This window comes from Salvia hispanica, chromosome 2 (assembly GCF_023119035.1).
Source record: "Salvia hispanica cultivar TCC Black 2014 chromosome 2, UniMelb_Shisp_WGS_1.0, whole genome shotgun sequence".
In the NCBI taxonomy this organism is placed as follows: domain Eukaryota; kingdom Viridiplantae; phylum Streptophyta; class Magnoliopsida; order Lamiales; family Lamiaceae; genus Salvia; species Salvia hispanica.
The window spans coordinates 19,692,067-19,707,303 of NC_062966.1; the positions used below are offsets into that span (position 1 = coordinate 19,692,067).

Genomic DNA, 15,237 nt, shown 5'->3' on the forward strand with positions numbered 1-15,237 from the left:
ACAATTTTATTCATTTATGAGCCTATATGTGAAATAAAAGATTTATTAAAAGAATCTCCTCCTCAAGTTCATCTTTTAACAAATAAACATTTTCTATGAGTAAGGTTGGTTGTTTATATTTTATAGTACTCCAATTGTTACTTTTTTTATATTATAGTTAGATTTGAATGCGATCATGAAACCATTATGAGTACATCTGATGTCTCAATTATGGACAAAATTATTTGATGATTATTTTTTAATACATGCTAAAATAATTACAATTAAGAAAATTTCAATTTACTTGAATTGATGTGATATCTTACTTTTGTCTAATTGTAATGCACTATTATTGAGTAATGATTGAAATAGCTGTATCGTTGAGAATTAAATAATTATGTTAATTTAAATAATTTTAGAATAATATAATACTATAAATTAGTTTACTTTATAGAATGATTGAAGTCTTCACAAAAATTAAAAAGAATTACTGTACGTACTAGTGTAAAAAATTCTGTAAGTAATAGATATGGTAATAAATGACAAAAACAAATGTTCGTGGATCAATTTGCACTTGAACATAAATTCATAGCCTTATGCAATGCAGATTGTGGTAAAATTGCAAATGAGTCCCTCTCTCGAAGCTCGTGCATATCACGTGGCGGAATTGAGAGCAGTTGATAATAAGGCGCCATAGAGTCGATGATCAACATGCAGTTTTGTACTCTATATTTCTCAGGAAAAAAATTTGTCCCAAAACCCACTCTTCCTTCCGTTTCAATTAGATGGTTATTCAATTTACAATTATTGTTGTGGTTATTATAGCTTAAGTTACTACTATTGTCTAATTTGAGATTTTTTGTGTTTGGATTTATTTATCATTTAATGTTTTTTGCGTGGGAAATATGATTATATGTATCTTGAATCTGGATGGGTTTGTTCGAGGATCACGTGAATCGGTAAAATGGTTGGGCAATAATTGCATTTCCGTTATTTTAAAAATCTTGAGAAAATTTAGCAAAATGTTGTTATAATCTGAGCAGAGCAAATGCAGGAGTAATGACTCAGTTAAATCAATTTTTCATGGAACTTATGGAGAATTGCTGTGTACTAGTTTGGTTTTGTTTCTTGGATTCTTAGTGACTTTAATCATCAGGAATTCAGCTAGTTCTACCACTTTAGTTGATAGTTGAACTCTCTTATTTTAAAATGTGATTCAATCACACATCAATTTGTGGTGTGAATGAAAAATATCACTTCTTGGTATTTTCTACTCTATTCCCTGTTTAAACTCTCCTTAATTTTATGTTTCAGTGATGTGTATATCTTGGTTCAGTTATGGAGTGTGAAAGGGATCATGGAGAGGTTTTTAGAGGATAAAACCGGTGCTTATGATAACAAATGTGTAATATTCTCTCCTGGGGTTTAAGTTATAAATACGGACCACGGAGGTGGCTGTGGGCCACGTTCGGAGATTACTACTAAAGAAACTGAACAGGCTCAGCCAGAAGTTCAGATTCTTCTGATACAGTGACTTCATCAAATGCTTCTTGTGAAGATATCGTTCAATTGAAATCTCGAATTATACCTCCCTACTCTGTAGGAGAGAGTAACGTTTGTGGAGGCTGAAGAAGGTTGGAAGAGTGTGTTAAAGACATGTCACCAATTCTATGGCCTTCGGTCCAAGTGATGGAATAGAATGCCCCAAGGATTATGATCCCGGTAGTCCTGCTTATATCTTTATTAGGGACTCTCCGATAATGGAAGAGGGTGCTTCTTCTAATGAGTTGATGTTCAGCATTCATATGGAGTACGATAGTTTCTGTACATATGATGCAACCGACCCTGGTGCAGACTTGGATAAATCGGAGCAAGCCTTAAGTTCTGGAGAAGCTGGAGATAATCACAAAAGAAAGGAGTGTCATCTATGGAGCACCAATTACTAAAGGAGTAAAACCGAACAAAAGGTCAGACATTGGGAAGACCATGAGCATGGATGTGAAACATGGAGAGAAGAGAATGATTGGTGAAGTTTGAGAGAGTCTCGTAAATAACCAAGTTGACAACAGTACAGGAGGATCGAGGGATACTAGTTCCAAACACAAACCAGATGGAATGGTTGCTTTGCCAAAGTGAGTGTCCTTCTATCTCATAATCAACTAAATCAATTCATACGAACTTAGTATTCTTGCAATTATGTTGTTTCTTGTTGCAAGACAAGAACAATGCTGTCCTTTCGGTCATCCATTGAGTTCACGTATCATTGGTGTACTCAAAGGCTAAAGAACATTCCTATCTTGTGTTCCAGAAAGAAGAAATTGTCATGGAAATCGTGCCATTGCTTTGAGTGGCCTAGCTGCTGCAGTAAATTTCCAGATTGATCGTGCAAATGTATCACTGGCCTGGTTTCTCTCTTAAATTGTTCACCTGCCGTGGCTGCTTGTATGAGAGGCAAAGCAGTCCATTGAAGTATCCGAGATGGGCAGGCAGCTGCTTTAGATGTTGGCCTTGCCTCAAGTGGCGATGTTAAAATTGTACTTCAACTGTTGTGATTCCAGTAATGCGTATGCTGATCTTCCACATAGTAGAAATGTATGTGTGTATCAGAGCACCAGCCTCTCGATTGTGCCAGTATGCTGCCAAGCTCTGTGAAGGCAACAAAGCAAAAGGCATGCTCTTCCTTTTCGTGTTCTAGTTCATGTTGTTGTTGATGATGTGTCGCCTTTAACTGGCCTTCCTCTTTTATCATGTCTTTGTCGTTGCTTTATAGCTTCTCGGACAGAACTAGATGTGCATTTAGTTGATAATTCTAATCTAGACACCTTTATTTTTCCTATAACCTTGAAATAGAGGTTGCTGCTTTTGGCTTATAAAAAACTCAATTTCCATTATTTAGATGTAATCAGTTGCACTAGCTCTGCTATCGTTGCTCGCTTAGTAGCCAATTTGTCACTCAATGCTCTTTAATTTAGTAGTACAGGGTTCACTTTATTCCCCAATAAAGTTTATACTACTATTTAGTATTTTCAGATATTTGTTTCTGCATATAAATATTCCCTGCTTTTCAAATTTGTTATAACAACTAATAAATGCGGACATATCCCAACTCAGAAAAGCAGCAGGAATTTGAGGTCTCTATAACGTTGTATAGAATGCTGACTTAATAGTCAGATTCAAAATATTTTCACATCATTTGAAAATCTCAGAAAATTCCAGACTTTAATGCTTTGGGGCTACTGCCTTCAGTTACAACTCGGAATACCATATGAACTCTGATAAATATATTCCACCTTCCTTAATATCCCTCTGCAATCCTATGAAATACTATAACACTATTCAAAAGGAATACTCCATTTATTTGTACAAATGAAGATTCTGGGAAGAACCCACCAAATATATATACAAGATTGTTCCTTTCCAAATATGAATATGAATATTAATTTTAATAATAAAATGGTGTCCATAGATTTCTTGGCCCTCTGTATCTAATGCACTGAAGCAAAACGATGCCGTTTTGGGGATTCACTCTCAGCCGTTATGCTTTAGACAGTTATTACTACACGTGTACCACATTTCCTGTCGTGCCACGTGGGCGAACAAAAAAACCCCTGTTGGATTCTAAAAACTGCGCGCCCATTGAGCCAGTAGGACCCACCCTGGTACCCAGAGTTTCTTCCTGGGACCCACTTCCTTCCTTGGCTTTAAAGATTTTTGGGAAAAAAGATTGTTTGGGAAAAAATAGTAAGCTTGGAAGCAGTAATAGTAATACCAATCTGCAGAAAGAGAAGCAAGCAGCAGATATAGTTTTGCTAACTCTGAGGTTTCTTTCTTTCGTTTTCTGCACAATCTGCTGTCTAATGTTGAAAAGGAAAAATGGATTCTTTGTCATTTCAGTTGTGTGTTCTTTGCAGATGCTAAAGCGACTTTTTTTTTAGTGTTTTTTGAAAATCTGTGTTGCTTCTTCTTATTGGTCTCTCCTTTTTTTACTTTCTAATGTGTTCTGATTTTCAAGATTTATTTTTTGAATTTTTGCTGAATTCTATGGTGGTGCTTTTTTGCTTGTTGAAGATTGAGAGGAATAGCGGCTGTGGCAGAGATGGTGATGAAGGTTTCTCTGCTTTCTGCTGCAGTTGATCTGCTTTTTCTGTGCATTCTGTCGTCTGTTTCTGCACAATCCTCTGATGAAAGAATGGCACTTCTTGGATTGAAGAGATCCTTTTCTGATCCTCATGGGATTCTTCACAGCTGGAATGCCAGCAGCTCCGACCACTGCTCGTGGTTCGGAGTTTCCTGCAGTTCCGATTTCAGAGTTACGAGGCTGGAAATCAGAGGTAATTTCTATGGCTCTCATCCTTGCTCTATCGAGTCGGAATTGGCGTTGCATGGTTTTAGAATCACGAGAAACTGCTCGGGTTGGTCTGTGGCTAGTGGGACTCTAGGGGGAAGATTATCGGCTGTTATAGGAAAGTTGACCGAACTTAGGGTTCTATCGCTTCGTTATAATGGAATTGGTGGTGAGGTTCCTTCTGAGATATGGGGATTGACAAATCTTCAAGTGCTTGATCTTGAAGGGAATGACTGTATTGGTCGTTTCTCGGATTTTGAATTCTTCGGTTTGAGGGATTTAAGGGTTCTTAATCTTGCGTATAACGGGGTTTTTGGGAGGTTTCCACCTTCTCTGTCGGAATGTAGGGGATTACGGATTTTGAATTTAGCGGGAAATGAAATCATGGGCGTCATCCCCGATTTTCTCGCGGGGTTTGGGAAGTTGAGAGTTATAAATTTGTCGTTTAACCGGTTGGTTGGCTACATTTCAAGTACTCTTGGATATGATTGTGCGAATCTCGAGCATTTGGATTTGTCGCATAACTTCCTAAAAGGGAAAATTCCGCGAGCTTTAGAGAAGTGCGGCCGGTTGAGGACAATTTTGCTATCGTCGAACGCACTACGTGGCGCTATCCCTGCTGAGCTTGGGAAGCTTCGAAATCTTGAAGTTTTAAACGTGGCAAGAAATGGATTAAGTGGGCCTCTCCCTGCGAATCTTGGGAATTGTACTCGTTTGTCGGCTCTTGTCCTCACGGGTCACTTCAATGCTCTCCGCGTGAAGAGCCATCCACGTGGCAGAGCGCCTCATAGATCTTCCGATGCAGCTTTGGGTCATGATAATGATTATAACTCCTTCAAAGGTACCATTCCTGAAGATATAACAACACTTCCAAAACTCGAGATTTTGTGGGCTCCGGACGCAGGCTTTGAAGGCCACTTTCCGAGAAATTGGGGCCGTTGTAAGAGCATGATGGCAGTAAACCTAGCTCGGAACCAGTTTACAGGTGCTATTCTTGGACTATCTACAAATTGCACTAATCTTCAATACCTCAACTTGAGCTCTAACAGGCTGACTGGGAGATTGGATGAAAATCTTCAGTCATCGTGTATAACGAAGCTCGATTTGAGTGGGAATCTGCTATCGGGTCCAATCCCGAGTTTGAACTGCCATCATCGGACCTCCATCTATGATTCATATGTTCCTTACTCGCCCTTCTTGGCTCTCGAGGTCCCGGTTACAGACAATGATCTTCGCCACGAGATACAAAAAGAATTACTGAAACAGATTCAAGCGCCTCCTCCTAAAGAGGCAGGACTCAATTTGAAGGGCAATGATCATCAACGTAACTTAATCGTGGCATCCGTGGTATCTGGATTCGTTGCAGTGGCTATGATTTTGATAGCTCGGATCTGTTATAGCAGAAGGAAGAAACCGGTGACAACGACAGCGTCTGAGATTCCAGCCTCGACTGAGCCAGAGAAAGTCATCCTCTTCAGTGACGTTGGCGTGGATCTGACCTTTGACGACATAGTCGAGGCAACGGATAATTTCAACATAAGAAAATGCATTGGAAGCGGCGGATTTGGCAAGACCTACCGCGCACAATTAGCTTCGGGGAGAAATGTGGCGGTGAAGAGGCTGACTGCAGAGAGGCACCAAGGCGCGGGGCAGTTCCACGCCGAGGTGAGCACGTTAAGCCAAATTCGGCACCCGAATCTCATCACGCTCTTGGGATATTACGCGTGTGGAGATGAGATGATGTTGATATATAACTATCTGCCCGGAGGGAATCTCGACCAGTTCATCAAGGATCGCACGAGGAGAACCTTCGACTACGCGACGCTGCACAAGATTGCACTCCACATTGCCTCCGCGCTCTGCTACCTGCACGACCAGTGCATCCCGCGCATCCTGCACCGAGATATCAAGCCTAGCAACATCCTGTTGGATGGCAACTGCAACGCATATCTGGCGGACTTTGGACTGAGCAAGATACTCGAGGGCCCGGAGAGCCATGCCATGACGCGCGTGGCTGGGACCTATGGGTACATATCTCCGGAGTATGCGCTGACAGGGGTGGTCTCGGACAGGGCGGACGTGTTCAGCTATGGCGTGGTGCTTCTGGAGCTCATGTCGGAGAAGCGGGTGCTCGACCCCTCGTTCTACTTGCACAGAAACGGATTCAACATCGTGTCATGGGCGTGTATGCTGCTCGAGAAGGGCCAGGTGAAGGAGGTGTTTGTGGACGGCCTGTGGGACGCGGGACCACACGACAAACTGGTGAAATTGCTGCACGTGGCCGTGATGTGCACCATCGAGTCTGTTACGGAGCGGCCGGCAATTAGGCAGGTGGTGCAACAGTTGCAGCAGATTGAGCCTTGTAGTGATTCAGTTGTGCAATAAGAGGCAAGAAACGCCACTCCATATTTTACCTGTTTTGGAGTGAGCCATTTCTAAATTAGATGAAAAATGAACAACTGTGGATAATAGTTTTATGCCATTTCTGATTTCTTTTACCTGCATTTTGAATTGTTTTCTGGAATATACTAGTATCATTTTCCTTTGGGGGAATATATTCTAGCATGATGAAATGGAAACTCTAGATTTATGCTATTATCTACTCCATAAGCAGTGCAGTATATTTTAGAATGTACAATCTAGCATTATACAATCAATACCTGTCTAATAGTAGTAGTAGTATCTTTTAGAATGTCTCAAGCATTATACAGTACTCCAAGTTATGTCTCATTTATGTTTTTTTCTTAATAGGCAAAACACATTCTTAGGTCCTTATACTTTAATCAAATTGTTCATTAGGTCCTCGTACAATTTTTTCGATTTAATAGGTCCTTATACCTTTTTCATAAATTTCATCACATCCTCGTACAATTTTTTCGTTTTAATAGGTCCTTATAATTTGATTATAAATTTTATTAGGTCCTTATACAATTTTTTATTTTAAGATATTTTTTACTTTTATCTTAGATAATAATTTATATTTAATTAATTAAATTTAATGAACCTTTTAATTTTATTATTTAACTTATCTTATGATTATGAATATTCAGGGAAACGTATTTTTCAATATAAATATAAATAATCAATTGAAAATTCGGATAGTTATACTAAAAAAACACTTCGATTTTAATCTTCAATCATCACGGTTAATCTTTTTATTATTCTCTACAACTTATTGAGATTATTGGATAACAAGATGATATTATCTTTATAGACTATGCTAAGTTAAATAATGGAATATTAAAAAGTTCATTAAGTTTAATTAAATATATATTATTATCCAAGATAAATGTAAAAAAGTCCCTAAAATAAAAGATTGTACAAGGACCTAATGAAATTTATGATAAAAGTATAAGGACCTACTAAAACGAAAAATCGTACGAGGACCTGATAAAAATATTGTGAAAAGTATAAGGACCCAGTAAAACGAAAAAATTGTACAAGGACCTAATTAACATTTTGACTAAAGTATAAGGACCTAAGAATGTGTTTTGCCTTTTTAATATTTAAAAGATTCAGATATAGAAATATGACCTAGTAATTATATTATTCACAACGAAATTAAGACAAATGACATGATTCAAGGATCGCACGAGGAGAGCCTTCGACTGCGCGACACTGCACAAGATTGCGCTCCACATCGCCTCCGCGCTCTGCTACGTGCACGACCAATGCATCCTGCGCATCCTTCACCAAGATATTTATTATATTTGTTTGAGTACATATTATAGAACTATTTGACATATAACGTCAATTAAATGAACAGATAAGATAATTTTGGAACTGAGTCTTATGCTGAAATGCATACAAAATTTGATTACACACAATTGTCATATGAGAAAAAAATATATTAAATGAATATTGTGTAATAAGAAATGCAAGAATTTTCTTGCATTTTAAATAAGGTTATTAATCCCTAAAATAATAAAATTTGGCCGATTTTGTATTTTCCATAAATATACATTTAATCACAAATACCATGAACTTGATTTTATAGTAAATTTGTCACGAATTTAGAAAAAAATGAATTTGAAAAAAATTCACTACAAGATCCAAATTCATGATTTTAGAAACCAATACCACTTTTTTTAGATGCAAAACCGAGAGTTAACCCTAGACTTGCCCAAGGCTTACCGAATCGGCGATTAACCGCGAAACCGTAACCGCCGGTTATCCCGAACCAGAACCGTGAGAAATATTCTGAACCAAAACCGTGAATTTTAGAACCGTAGTTCGGATCAGATTCCAAATTTTTCGAACCGAAACCACGACAGAACCGCCGATTTCGGACGGTTCCGAACCACCGGTTAACCAGCGGTTTCACAGTACCGACACAAGGAATCGTTGCACCAAGTGACGTTTCAGCTTTTTGCAGACGGTTTGTTGATCAAAACCGGCGGTTCCACGGTTTTGCACAAAACACCATGCCCAAGACCTTTTCAATGACACCGTGGATACGTAGGCAAAATCAACTTAAATTTGAAGAGTCTAACTTTGAAAATTTAAGTTAAGCTTAAGCCCTTTTCAATTTGTTCCTTTTTCCCCTATTTCATGTTTTTTTTTTTACGTTTAGACGAGTACCGACACTTGTAAATTATATTACATTGTAATTTGTTTGTGAAATTTATCACATTGTAATATGTATATGTAAATTGTAAATTTGTAATGTATTTGTTGTCTGTTTCAACTCTAATTCAATGAGATTGATATCATTTTCACCTTACTTGTCTTATTTCAATTTAAACAATCCATTTTCTTGTTCCAATTTATTTTATGGTTTCAAACTACATGACAAAACAAAAAAAAAAGGAAAATAATCGTGAAACCAAACCAAAACCGCTACTAATCGTCCGAAAACCGGCGGTTCACAACCGAAACCGTGAAACACCTCACGGTTCGATTTCGGTTCTGAACCGAAACCGCCGATTCATGAACCGTTGGCAGGTCTAGTTCACCCTAAAGATAAGTCTGAATAAATTTCCTATCAACAAGTCAAGACAATAGATTGTCATGGATATAAATGTTATCCCAAAACATAAAAAAAAGTTAATAGTATTTAAATTATGAAATTTAGTTAAATTTTAGTCAAAGGTTCATCCCAAAGATAAGCCTGAATTAAAATTCCCATCAACATGTGGCATTAGACTGTCCGAACGTAATTATATAAATAAGAAAAACAAAATTTTGAAACAAGTCACCCTGCAAAAAATTCTGCATATTTTCTTGTATGATACCCAATGGAAACAATTGTTCCACATAATCATAAATGAAATCCAAGAACTCGTAAAAAGATGGAAAAAAAAAAAAAAAAAAATTAAAAGCCGCTACTCTCTATGAATGCTGATAGGAATTCCACATAAACATTACACCAACGAAGAAGCATTAGGGTTTACGACGATGTGCTTCAGCGGGTTTTCTGTGTCGGTGCCACCCGCATGCACAATGAACTCTGCCGGAGAGTGGAAGCTTCCGTGGCATATACACATTATTCTAACATCCTCACCCTTACCGTATTTGTACAGGATCCCGTCGACCCTCCTCCCGTTAGGCCCGTCTCCCTTTGTAAACACGCAGGGCATGTCCTCTGCCCCGACTCCCCTGCCCCGGGCTCTTGAGGCATCGGATCTCTTGGATGGACTCTCCATGTCGCCTTTGCTCGTGGTTTCTCGTGATTTTGCTGCAGACGAGCCGATGTCATGACTGCCCGCAGCGGATTGGATGCTGCCTGGGCTCAACTTACCACTTGATCCTGCAAACAGAAGTTAGTTACTTACTCAGTTAGTTAGTTAGTTAGTTAGCTACATTTCAAATTGACAAGACATGATAACTAACATTAACCAGGTGTTAGTTTTGAATCAAGATTCAACAGGAACATCGGAACGATCATTCTAAGCAATGTTTGCGAACTATAATCTCGTCTGGTTCTATGATCCCCGGCACCATCCACTAATCGCGCTACCAAAATGACGGCAAGGAAATGTCTTCATCGGCTGGTGTGGAAGCAGGCCCACTGCGTTGGTTGGTCGGTGAATAAGCTTATATAGGGGAAATGGGTCATGAGGAAGCAAATGGTGACAGATCTCACAGGTCCTACCATGAATATACAAAGCCCTACTTAGCGGACAACATGTGCAATTGATGGCTGCATTTTCAACTGCAATAGTTCGACCGAGACTTATCATACTGCGCTTACCCTACTTATGTCGTCTAAAAATAAGCAACCCTGCAGCTCTATCAGCCCAACAGCACAGCACAGCCACAATAAGCACAATGCGCAGTAAAAACAGTTTTTTCAATCCTACTAATGTTACCACAAGACGAGTCACAGGTCACCAACCAACCTTGGTCTTTCAAGCCATACACTCTCTTTTCAGGAAAAACTAAAACCTACCCCATTGGCACTTATGTCTAGATGAGACAAGTAAAGAAAATACCAAAACCATTCATCTCCAAAGCTTCACTTAATCCTTCGTGTTCTTCTTCTGTTATGCTACGACCGATTTAATGTTCATACCATCCATGTTCGCTGGGGTAGAATTCTCTAATAGCACTTCAAAATTTTCATGGGCTTATCAGAGTGCAAAGGATATACCTATATTGGGTCGACTTTTGCTATTTTTTTCGAATTTTACCCGTTCCCAGATAGCAATCTGGAAGCCTCCACACCTGGATAATGATTTGCACCTCTAAACCCAAATACCAATGTTGCCTAACTATTTTAGACCATTCCCACATTATAATTTTCATGTCCAAAAACTCAAGAATTCCACCTGATATTGTGTTTTGCAAAGATATCCTATCAAATCCAATACAGAGCAAACTTATCCTCTTTTCTTCTTGAAGAAAGGATATAATACAGCACCACTGATGCATTTGACTTAGACATCGACTCAAATCTAGACCAAAAGTTACAAATTTGATGATCATCTTCAAAGTTATCAAGATTCAAACTAATTAGCAAGATTCAAACTACATGTCCAAATATAAGTATTTATTTACCTTGTGAATTTTTAGTCTCCAAATCTGAAATGCTAGAAGAGCTGCCCCCTTTAGATTCCACCGAGCCCTGTGAACCACCACCGCCGCTGCCGCCGTAACTACCCTTTCCTTTTCCCAGTGCCGCCGCATCAGCCCCACTCCGGGCGGCCCACGAAGAAAGCCCTAATTGCGAAGCCAACGACGATCCCGACCTCTTCAAACCAGTCAAAGACTTCTCCCTATCCAACCTCGCTCTCAGATTCATCTCAATTTCCTTCTTCTCCTCCAAACTCAAGCTCAAATTCCCACTCCCGCCTTCTCTCTCACTCCTCAGACTCCTCTGTTTCTCCGACCTCCTCCGCTTGGCCTCCATTCTCCTCAGCGTCTGCAGCTCCTTCCTCTTCCTCCACTCCTCCTCCGTCTCCACCGGCAGCGAAGCCGTCCTCGCGAGCCCTCTGTACGCCGTCGCCGCCGCGTCATTATCGTCCCTCACCACCGGCAAACAGCTCGCTATCGAGGAAGATCGCACCAGCTTCTTTGGACTCTTATCCACACCGAATCTGCCCCCCATTGACAACCCGAGATTCAACTCAATCTCGTTTTCGTCGTCATCTTCTTCTTCTTCTTCATCTCTGGCGCCGCCGCCGCCGCTGCCGCTGCCCATGAACCTCTGCAACAAATCTCTAGAAAAGCTATTGGACGAAATATCGAGGGTGAGATTCTCCATTTCCAATGCTTTGGCAATGCTTTTTTTGGTGTCGTTTTTATCCCCCATATGTAGCTCAGTTGTAGTAGGCATAGTCGACCACTCCATTTCCATGATCTGATTTTCTTGACCACAGATGCAAAATTGCGATGTTTGACTGCATATTAACGCCAAGATTTGATTTTTTTTGGCAAGAAATTTCAGCCTACAAACAACCAGTAGTAGCCCACTCGGGAAAGATTGGAGCTTTTCATGAAAAGGGAGATGAAGCTCCGAGATTAATACTGGTAAGAGGAAGTCCGCAATTGATCAATCAATCAATCCACAATGAGCAAAAGAGGAATGGATCAATCAGGCATGTGGAGAAGTCAATAGAATAGCCCAAAAGAAAGCTGAAAAGGGGAAGCTGAGAGAGAGAGAGAGAGAGAGAGAGAGAGAAGGTGTGAAGAGAGAAAGGAAGCGAGAGAGAGGAGGTCGGAAGAGGGGGGGGAAGTGAGAGAATGAGGAAAAAGGGGTACTTGGAAAGGACAGGTGGCGGGTGAGAGAAGAAGGTGACACGTTGGTCTGACTGAATTGGCCCCTTTATTGGTGGTGTCCTCTATCAATGTGTCTGATAGCTAGTGTTGGGCATGGATAGTGCTCCTCTGTGCTCGACTCCATGGCAACCACTACCAATTGGTCAAGGTGCTTACACTAAAATATGGTGCACAGAGCACTTGCGTTGGTGATGAGTCGAGAGAGACGTGTAGTACACAAAGCACTATACTTTACGTAAGCACCTTGTATTCCTAGATTATCCGCCATTACACATCTCTCATGATCTATCACTAACGCAAGTGCTTTATGCACTACAACTTACATAAGCATCTTGTATTATTCCTATGTTATAGATGCATTATTTATATGCATTCTTTAGTCGCTAGTTACACAAGAATGAACACTTGTGAACTACCCAACTAAGTAGGAAAATGAAGTGATTCTTCATGTTTGTGTTCACTCTATATACCTAAGTTAAAGGAAAACAAATATTTAAAATTATTCTTCGTTTATGAGTTTGGGCAAGAATAATCACTTAGTTATGATTTACCCAACTAAGACCTTTAATAGTAATTTGATGGGATGAAAACATAAAAAAAAATTCATTTCATTTATATATTTTACATTTCTATGTTCATTCTATTCTATCCTATTTCATTCAACTTCAGTCATAAATAAATAAAACAATTTTTAATATTTATGTGCGCAATCTATATTCCTAAGTTATATGAGAACAAACATGTATATACACTATTTATGGGTTGTACATTGTATTCCAAGGTTATAGGAGAACAAAGACTTATATGCACTTTTAATTCATGGGTTCCACTAGAATAAATATTTACTTATAGGTTACTCAATTAAGTATATATAAGTGAAATGCTTCTTAATGTTCTATGAGTTTGTTGATACATTGTTATTTTTCAGTTATGGCACTATCAACTTTACCATATTATGATAATGGCCAATCTTGAATTCTTGATCCATTTGGTCCATAACTTTTAATATGAATATTCCCATTTATATCTCAAATTTGTAAGATGTATAGTAAATTGAGAATGTTTAGGTTTGGTACAAGTTATTGATGAAAAGTTACCATCCTCTAAAATAGTAATTTATGCTGGTAGTAGTTTCGTCTATGTTGTGAATTCTTTGTTGCTGTTCATTTTCTGGATAAAAATAGATATTCTCAGCATTTTTAACTAAAGAAATTTGTAAGGATAATGTGATCAATAAATCATCGGATTATAAACGGCAGAGTAAGAGGGTGCATGGGAGAATGGTGGAGAGCGGTCCCAGGGTAGCAGGCCCCGGGGGATGAATAAGAGAGAGAAAGCGGAGAGACGCGTGTCCAACGCAGAGCGCAGCAGGCGAAAACAGACACGTGTGTGAGAGAAAAATGGGATCAGTGACCTTCCGCCACGTGTCACGCATCAGGGGTGCCTCGTCATGCCTCAAACGACGTCGTGTTTGGCTGTTTTGTCCCCATTTAATTATTCAGTCCCCCACTCAACTCTCTTTCTCTCACCTGTCGTCCAACCCATTTGTTTCTATTTGCATTCTTTATTTTTTCAGACTTTAATAGTAGTAGTGTAGTACTACTACTACTTATATTATGTAAACCTACTATCGTTGCAATGCAAATTTATTTTTAAATTGGAATCGATGATTCGTCTGTCCCTTTCGTTTTTCTTGAGCGATGATCTAAATTTGCCATCAGTTATGGACTACAATCTTTATTTTATTTATTATTGAACCTAATAGCCAGAAGTAATTTTGCAAGAAATCATAAACTACATTACAATCCTAATCACCATGATTAGATTTAAATCGATTGACATTCAATTGCATAAACTAAACACCAACACAAAGTCGAACGCATACGTACGCAATTTGAAAGAATATTTAATTGTTAACAAGTTTAAATTTTGTCAAATTCTAATCACCTAATCAAGCTTGTCTTATCCTTGATTATTATAGATATATTTGAGGTCCAAAGAAAAATAGATTAATACTAGTAATTCTTTCTAAAAGTTATACTATATTATAATATATAATCGATAATGTTTTTATTTTAGGCTAGTATTATAGTACTTCCTATGTCCCATTAAAAATTAAATATTCTTCTTTTCGGATTGTCCTATTAAAAATAATATTTCATAAAATAAAAATATCATTTCTATTTTTCATTACTCTTATTTTATTCTCTTATTATTAATTTAAAAAATAATATTACATAAAATCTCATGCTAAAAATGAAATATTTTATTTATAATGAAATGGATGGAGTACTTTTTTTCACTAGCTCGGCTCTTAAAAATAGCATAGTCATCAACTGCTTATAGGATTAGGGTATGGTCTGGTTCCTAATATTTTGGTCCTAGTAGGCCGTATATCACATTAAGACGAATACAATATGGAGTGTTGATTAAGTATATAGAAATAAAGTGATACAAATATCATGCACAAAGAAAGCGCATAAGAAAAGTTGGTGCAACAGCATTAACATTAAGGGGTTTAAATAATTGTGTAATGTCTCAAAATGTGCTTATCTTTTTAATTAAATAGTACTCTCCCTATTACGCTATAAATGTTATAAGTGCGTTAATTTTTTGTCATAAAATTTAAGAAATTGATATTTAAAAAGTTGAAATAAATAGAGTAAAGTATTCTTGAGAGAAGGAAAAGTATA

The 15,237-nt window shown here is 38.3% G+C and overlaps 2 protein-coding genes and 1 long non-coding RNA gene across 3 annotated transcripts; 2 read left to right on the plus strand and 1 right to left on the minus strand.

Moving 5' to 3' along the window:
- Window positions 1-1,920: 1,920 nt before the first annotated feature.
- On the plus strand, window positions 1,921-3,008 carry LOC125208542. The gene is made up of 2 exons (XR_007174132.1): window positions 1,921-2,111; window positions 2,288-3,008. It is a non-coding gene; the product is annotated as an uncharacterized LOC125208542 (long non-coding RNA).
- Window positions 3,009-4,002: 994 nt separating this feature from the next.
- Window positions 4,003-6,877, plus strand: LOC125208247 (probable LRR receptor-like serine/threonine-protein kinase RPK1). Its single transcript, XM_048107827.1, has one exon. It carries the CDS (start codon window positions 4,076-4,078, stop codon window positions 6,707-6,709), a length of 2,634 nt encoding a protein of 877 aa, XP_047963784.1. The 5' UTR covers window positions 4,003-4,075; the 3' UTR covers window positions 6,710-6,877.
- Window positions 6,878-9,524: 2,647 nt separating this feature from the next.
- LOC125206023 (ninja-family protein AFP2) lies at window positions 9,525-12,523 on the minus strand. Its single transcript, XM_048105287.1, has 2 exons — window positions 11,324-12,523; window positions 9,525-10,073 (listed from the first exon to the last, which is right to left on the minus strand). Exons 1-2 carry the CDS (start codon window positions 12,120-12,122, stop codon window positions 9,688-9,690), a joined length of 1,185 nt encoding a protein of 394 aa, XP_047961244.1. The 5' UTR covers window positions 12,123-12,523; the 3' UTR covers window positions 9,525-9,687.
- Between the last annotated feature and the right edge of the window lie 2,714 nt (window positions 12,524-15,237).

What these genes read in the sequence shown, in the direction of transcription:
- LOC125206023 (XM_048105287.1), bottom strand. Translation starts at nt 12,122, where the DNA reads ATGGAAATGGAGTGGTCGACTATGCCTACTACAACTGAGCTACATATG. An exon ending in GGAGACTAAAAATTCACAAG is followed by an intron (nt 10,074 to 11,323) that starts GTAAATAAATAC and finishes TTCTGTTTGCAG; the next exon opens with GATCAAGTGGTAAGTTGAGC.
- LOC125208247 (XM_048107827.1), top strand. Translation starts at nt 4,076, where the DNA reads ATGGTGATGAAGGTTTCTCTGCTTTCTGCTGCAGTTGATCTGCTTTTT.